Here is a 7,047-nt window from a genome sequence, read left to right as displayed (position 1 = left end):
GATTGGGTTTTCCCAATTTTAACCAGTATGCGGTTGGATGTTCATCAGATACTAACCGTAAATGGCACCTACGGTTGGCTTCTATGGTTAATTCCAAACTAAATGGCTTCTACGATTAATTCCAACCATAAAGCCCTGAAATGGACATTGGAGCTAAGAGATCAGTCGTAGCAGGATCTCCATCGTGGGGTATCTGTAAAATATGATTTCTCTATCATATAGAAATTCAACCACGTCCAATTTTCCACGGAAATCACTCATTTTGGTTGAGTAAATCAAAATCTAGGTTTTTGATTTATCTCTCCACCAAACATAACTCTTAATCTGATTTAATTTTTTCACCAAGTATAAAAAAAAATCATTAATCTAATGATCAACTAATTAAATTAACAACACTAATTAAACAAACGAGGGTTTTTTAATCATTCTAAAAAATACATAGATATCAGGTTTTTAAAATTACTCATTACTAACTAATAACATTTTTTTGTCCAATTATAACAAGTCCTTCTAATAGAATCATCACCCCTATAACAGCTTTCCATTTATAACATTGTTATTAGAATTCCTTACAATCGCTTGTATGCTGACGTGTATGTAACACGTTTAAAAACTCAAAATCTAAAATCTGAAGTGGCGAGTAACACATGACATCATTTTCGAACTCTGATACACAACTAGGGTGTCTATAGACCCACACACACGGCAGACCCACAGGGACCAACCATTATATATAGAGGGATTTCTAAGACTCACTAGATAGAGGAAAAAGATATAGCACGGCACAAAAAACACTAGAGAGTGAATCGCATAAGATTCCAAGTTTTGTTCACCGACTTCACCAATGAACACCCTTGGCTTTTCTCTTCTTCTCACTACTCTTTTCTTACTTATTTGAATCTCTCTTCGTTCGCTGCTTCATTCCATTGCCAAAACACAAGCAATCAATCTCTAGTCTTACCACTCTCTAGACACTTGTGTGCTTCTCTTCAAGCTTTCATACTTTATTCCTTCACTCTGTTTTGTGTACTCTGTTTGGAAACAATGGCGATTGATTGCATTGCTAAAGCATCACAAATAGGATCACTAGATGAGAAAAAATCACCATTAGTGTTTGATGCATCAGTATTCCAAAAAGAAAAAAACATACCGACACAATTTTTATGGCCAGACAATGAGAAACCATGTCCAAATGCACCAGAACTTCCTGTTCCTTTGATTGATATTGGTGGGTTTTTATCGGGAGATCCTAACGCTGCAATAGAAGCTTCAAAATTAGTTGGCGAAGCTTGTGAAAAACATGGGTTTTTCCTCGTCGTCAATCATGGAATTGATTTCAAACTTATTCAAGATGCTCATATTTCTATGAACAATTTCTTTGATTTACCATTGATTGAGAAACAAAAAGCTCAAAGAAACCCAGGTGAACACTGTGGTTATTCAAGTAGTTTCACTGGTAGATTCTCTACTAAACTCCCATGGAAGGAAACTCTCTCAATGCGCTTTACTCCTCAAGAACAAGAGAATCATAAGATGGTTCAAGATTACATACTTCAGAAAATGGGTGATAGTTTTTGCGGTTTCGGGTAATTAAGAAAAGTTGTTTCATTTTTCCGCAATCTCATTAGTACTTTAATGACACCATTACTAAATTTTAATTTGATTATTACTCAACTGATTTTCTCTTGTTTTTGTATAATTTACAGGAAAGTGTATCAAGATTACTGTGATTCAATGAATAAACTGTCATTAGGGATAATGGAGTTATTAGGAATCAGTCTTGGAGTCGGTAAAAATTATTACAAGGAATTCTTTCAAGGAAATGACTCCATAATGAGACTTAATTACTATCCAATTTGTCAGAAACCTGAACTTACTCTAGGAACCGGTCCTCATTGTGATCCAACTTCTTTAACTATTCTTCATCAAGATGATGTTGGCGGCTTACAAGTTTTTGTTGACAATCAATGGCGGTCTATCACTCCTAATACTCAAGCATTTGTTGTCAATATTGGCGATACCTTCATGGTATGTACTTCACACTTAAACGTACCTTATCTAATATCGGTTGTTGTTGACAGTTTAAATCGCGTATATTTTTTTTTTAAGGGTATTAACAATTTTTATTGTAATTTTGATATAACAGGCTTTATCAAACGGGAGATACAAGAGTTGTTTACACAGAGCAGTTGTAAACAGTGAAACACCAAGAAAATCACTGGCCTTTTTTCTATGCCCTTACAAACAGAAATTGGTGGTACCACCAAAAGAACTGATCAACAGGGAAAGTCCAAGAATGTACCCTGATTTCACTTGGGAAACGTTTCTTGAATTTACTCAGAAACACTACAGATCTGATGAGAAAACCCTTGATGCTTTCACCAACTGGATTCAACAGAAAACCAACTGCTAAATCTATCTATCTCTCCCTCTCAATCTCAATGTTTGTCCTTGGGACTATATTTGTCAAAAGTGTATGGGAGGATGGGCAATTTAGGAAAATGGAATATTAATTATAGAAATATATGATATACATAGAAGCTTTTATTAGTAATTAGGTGCTAGAGCTTAGTAGAAGAAGCTAATGAGATTTTTAGTTAATTTTATTTTATATCAGTGATGGAAAAGCCCCAAAAGCACATACGAATTCAATCAATAAATGGCTTCATTGAGCTCCTCTAATGTTGTTACTTCAATGTCCATTTGTTTGTATTTTATATTCATTTTATCTTTTTCTTTGTTATTTTAAATTTTAAAACAAGTGTATGGAAGCAGATATGGTTAAAATAGGGATTTTCTAATCTAATCTAATCATTTTGAAAATACATGTAATATTTTGTGGATGCTAACAAACAAGATGGGGGAGCTTTCATGGCTTTTGGAGTGTTATGGATTTGGAATCCACTATTGGAACTTTTCACTATGGCACTATCTGGTAATGGAATGTTAACATCTTAACCATTTTTAGTACTGCTTCATTTCTCCGGGGTAATGATGCTGTCTTCAGCGACAAATTAATTACGCGCATTATATTAGTAGTTTTGTTTCGCTAAAATTTAAGTTTATGTACTTTTATTGGGCGGTTTTTTTAACGTAAAAATAATTTTTTAAAAATTAAAAAGAAACTTTTTTTTTCTTTTTTTTTTTTGCTAAATCACAATTTTATTTAATATTTAAAAGTTTTAAATGTTACAAAAGCAACAGACCAAAGGAAGAAACTAAAAACTGAGATTATTACAGGAAATGCCTAACATTCCTATCAGAATCTATAATATTGCCTACCAGGTAATTCAATTTGTACTAGAGATGGAGGTTTTCCTGTATGAACTACAACCTCACCTTGAGGCAGCTGTTTACCTTGTTTAGCAAGCTCAATTGCAGAGAAATTAACTTCTTTATAACACTGCTCAAATATAATCTCAGTAATTTCTTTTCTGGCTTTCATCCACCTTGAATGTAGACACCACGGCACCATTCCTTTTCTGACATCCTCAGTCACTGGCTTTGAAACAGCTCTGATAAGAATTTTACTACATTACAATTTAATTTCCCATTCAACATCCCATACAATAGCTAATACATCAGCTATGTAAGTAGTAGCAACTCAAATTCCACCTGAGACAGTCCCAATGACCTGACTGTTATGAATTCTTGCTATAATGCCAAAGCCAGCCATTCCTGGGTTACCAATTGCAGAACCAAAACAACAAAATAATATGGAACCTTCATTTGAACTGATCCGCTGACATTCTCTGATGATCCTGAACTTCATGCTTCTCTGGCCAAGATTAAAAAATCTGAGCACATAAGAATCATAATGTTGCCCCCATCTTGTACCTGTTATTATGTACCAACCATAGAATACCAGACTCATAATTCTTCTCTTGAAGCTTATACTAATCTGGAGGATGGAGGATTTCTGAGCTTTCCTGAAAAGCAAATATGGAATTCTAAGGTACCTCTAATTAGAATATCTTTTTTAGCTTGGTCTTTATGTTATGGTGGAGCACCTACTCTGGATTATCTTTACGAAGCTGGTAAAGTTCAGATTGATATGTTTGTTTGTTGTTTGGAGTCCATACTGAAACCAATGAATATGTATTGCTTCATTGTCAATTAACTTTTAAAGTTTGAACTTACTTCCTTGACTATTTTGGTGTTACATGGGTCTTTATTGAAGATGCGAAGAAGAACTTATGAGAATGAGGAAAAAAGATAGCTCGAGAAGAGTAAAAAGGATTCCAGAGTTTACTTCTATTTCCAGTATGGTGGATTGTATGGAAAAAAAGGAATGATAAGTTATATAACAACACTACCAGGATCGTTAAACAGATCATTATTGCAGTCAAGTATTTGTTGTTCAACTAGGCTATAAACACTGATATTTTCAAAGATTTTTCTTTATCTATTTTGATATATAATTGTGATGTTGTTATAATAAATACATCCTTGTAACTGTGATATTGCTTGGTTTCACTTTCTTGTGACAATAAACACTCTTTTATAAAATTAGTCTTTTCTTATCAAAAAAGTAAATAAATTTCTCCTCCTAGATCGGCTTGCTGCAAAGTTCATAATATACTGCAATCTTAAATAAGAAGTTTCAGGATTAGTATAAGCTTGTGCTACAGAAAAATTATCTCCAAGTCTCCATTTCCTCTCATCCTCAACATCATATAATAGATTTTCTAGATCACCAACTAGCTGCAACAGCTGAGCTACTTCCAAGAGTACATTCTCATTAAGATTTCTGGTGAAAAAATAATCCCATGCACCTGAAGAAGTCACCATATCTCTCACCATCACCTTTTTTATTCTTAAAAGCTTGTAGATTGCAAGAAACAAGTATTTTAGAGCCAGATCACCAGTCCACAGATCTTCCCATTAATAAATAGAAGCATCATTTTTAATCACAAGCCTATACCCATATTTAACAAAATCATTTGCTTTTAAGATACCAGTCTACATGCTATAACAAACAGAATTTTTAGACTCATTAGAAAAAATTGTATCCACATAACCACAAAAAATTTGATTTGCAATTCTTCTCCATAATGCATTTTTCTCTACACCATATCTCTAAATCCATTTAGAGTGCAAATCTTTGTTCATCAACTATAACTTCTTGCTAACCATTTCACCTCTTGATTTTGGAAGAGCAACTCTATCTCAAGCAACCCAACTTGTTTTTTCGCAGTTGCAAATAAACCCCGAAGAAAATTTCTCATTATTCTCTCCATAGCCACATAAAATGGAAGTTCAGACATGGAGATATAATACATGGACGGCTACAAAGCACACTCTGGATCATAACCAATCTACCACCTGACAAATAAGTTCTCTTCCAAGATGATAACTTTTGCTGAAAATTTGGAAGAATGTCATTCCGAGCAATTTTACTTTTGGATTTACTCCCAAGGGGGATGCCTAAGTAATTCATTGGAAGAAAATAAATATTACAACCAAAAGTCTCAGCACAAGCTTCAACATTATGTAACTGACCAAGCCACACGATAGAGCTCTTTCCGAAGTTCACCTTTAGCCTAGAGATAATTTCAAAATCCAATAAGATATGCTTTATATTATGCATTTTCTTCTCCTCATTTTTCAAAAACACCAGCAAATCATCAGCATACTGCAAATGTGTGATCAAAGTCTCCTTTTGAGTGACTTTGAATCCAGTTATCAAACCATCATCATCTGCTTTCTTAATCATTAAAGACAAGACTTCTGCTACTAGAAAAGAAAAGGAGATATTGGATCCCCTTTCCTAACCCTTTCTGATTTTTAAAAAGATCTGTAACTTTACCCTTGAGCAATGCAGCATTTCATCAAACTTCTCAATTTAGTTCCAAAACCAAATTTAGCCAAAGTTCCATCAATATTTCCAATTGATGTTGTCAAAAGATTTTCCAAAAACACTTTGCATAGAAGACCAGTTTCTTAAAATCTTAAATTGGATTCAATGAGTCCATAAGAAATTGGGATACCATCATAAATTTGTCTGCCATGCACAAAAGCACCTTGGAAGTATGAGATAATAGAAGGAAGAACTAACTTTATTCTCTTAACCAAAAGTTTAGAAATGATATTATAAGCACTACCAATCAGGCTAATTGGTCTAAAGTTATGGAGAGAAACTACACCCTGACATTTAAGAACAAGAATGATGTTTGTAAAATTAATCCTCCAGTCTAAGAAACTACTAGCTTCAAATTCCTTGACCACCAACACTAAATCTTTCTTAATCACTTCCCAAGCATCTTTACAAAATTCCATAGTAAAACCATCAAACCCTGGACTTTTATTGTTACCAAAATGCTCAACCATAATTTTCACTTCATCTTCAGTAAAAGGTTTCTCCAACTCAATACTTTCCTGAGTAGAAATAGTTGTGGTTTCTAAATGATCAAAGCCATGTATTATTTTGTCAGATTCGGTGAACAAATTAGAATAAAAAGACTTAGATTCATCAACAGTCTATTTCTTATCATAACACATAGAGTCACCATTCTTAAGATAATTGACACTATTTACCTTGTATTTGAAAGAAGCAATTTAATGCAGATAAGAAGAATTCTTTTCACCATCTTTTATCCATTTTTATTTAGCTCTTTGAGCAATTATTCTTGTTATATTTAGTGAGATTAAAGCATGTTGCAATTTTGCTTGTTCTCTGGCTACAACATCATCCTCCGACAAAGTACATATTTCCTTCCTGGTATGCACATGTTATGGGTATGTCAGGTCTGTACTAGGTTGGTAAATTTATTTGTTAGTTTTGCATGATGATATAATTAGTGTATTAGGCATACAAGCCTAATACTAAAAAACAACACATTCAGGAAGTATGAGAGGTTGCAGGAAGTTATATATGTTTGGAGCAGTTATATTAGTATAGTTATAATATTCCCTCCGTTTCTAAAAGAAATTACTATCATATATTTTCCTAGCCTAAAAATAAGTTAAATTGGAAAAGTAATCAATGAGCCAAGGACTCTGTACTTTTGCAAAAGCTTTTTGGTCTAATATTCACGTAGTGAGTCA

The 7,047-nt window shown here is 33.5% G+C and overlaps 1 protein-coding gene across 1 annotated transcript; it reads left to right on the top strand.

Moving 5' to 3' along the window:
• Nucleotides 1-773: 773 nt before the first annotated feature.
• LOC113302260 (gibberellin 20 oxidase 1-D-like) lies at nucleotides 774-2,690 on the top strand. The gene is made up of 3 exons (XM_026551153.1): nucleotides 774-1,586; nucleotides 1,707-2,028; nucleotides 2,147-2,690. The coding sequence occupies exons 1-3, from the start codon at nucleotides 1,045-1,047 to the stop codon at nucleotides 2,411-2,413; spliced, it is 1,131 nt and encodes a 376-aa protein (XP_026406938.1). The 5' UTR covers nucleotides 774-1,044; the 3' UTR covers nucleotides 2,414-2,690.
• Nucleotides 2,691-7,047: the final 4,357 nt, after the last annotated feature.

This window comes from Papaver somniferum, chromosome 8 (assembly GCF_003573695.1).
Source record: "Papaver somniferum cultivar HN1 chromosome 8, ASM357369v1, whole genome shotgun sequence".
NCBI lineage: Eukaryota > Viridiplantae > Streptophyta > Magnoliopsida > Ranunculales > Papaveraceae > Papaver > Papaver somniferum.
This window is presented reverse-complemented; position numbering and strand designations above follow the sequence as displayed.

What these genes read in the sequence shown, in the direction of transcription:
- LOC113302260 (XM_026551153.1), top strand. Translation starts at nt 1,045, where the DNA reads ATGGCGATTGATTGCATTGCTAAAGCATCACAAATAGGATCACTAGAT. An exon ending in GATAGTTTTTGCGGTTTCGG is followed by an intron (nt 1,587 to 1,706) that starts GTAATTAAGAAA and finishes TATAATTTACAG; the next exon opens with GAAAGTGTATCAAGATTACT. An exon ending in ATATTGGCGATACCTTCATG is followed by an intron (nt 2,029 to 2,146) that starts GTATGTACTTCA and finishes TTGATATAACAG; the next exon opens with GCTTTATCAAACGGGAGATA.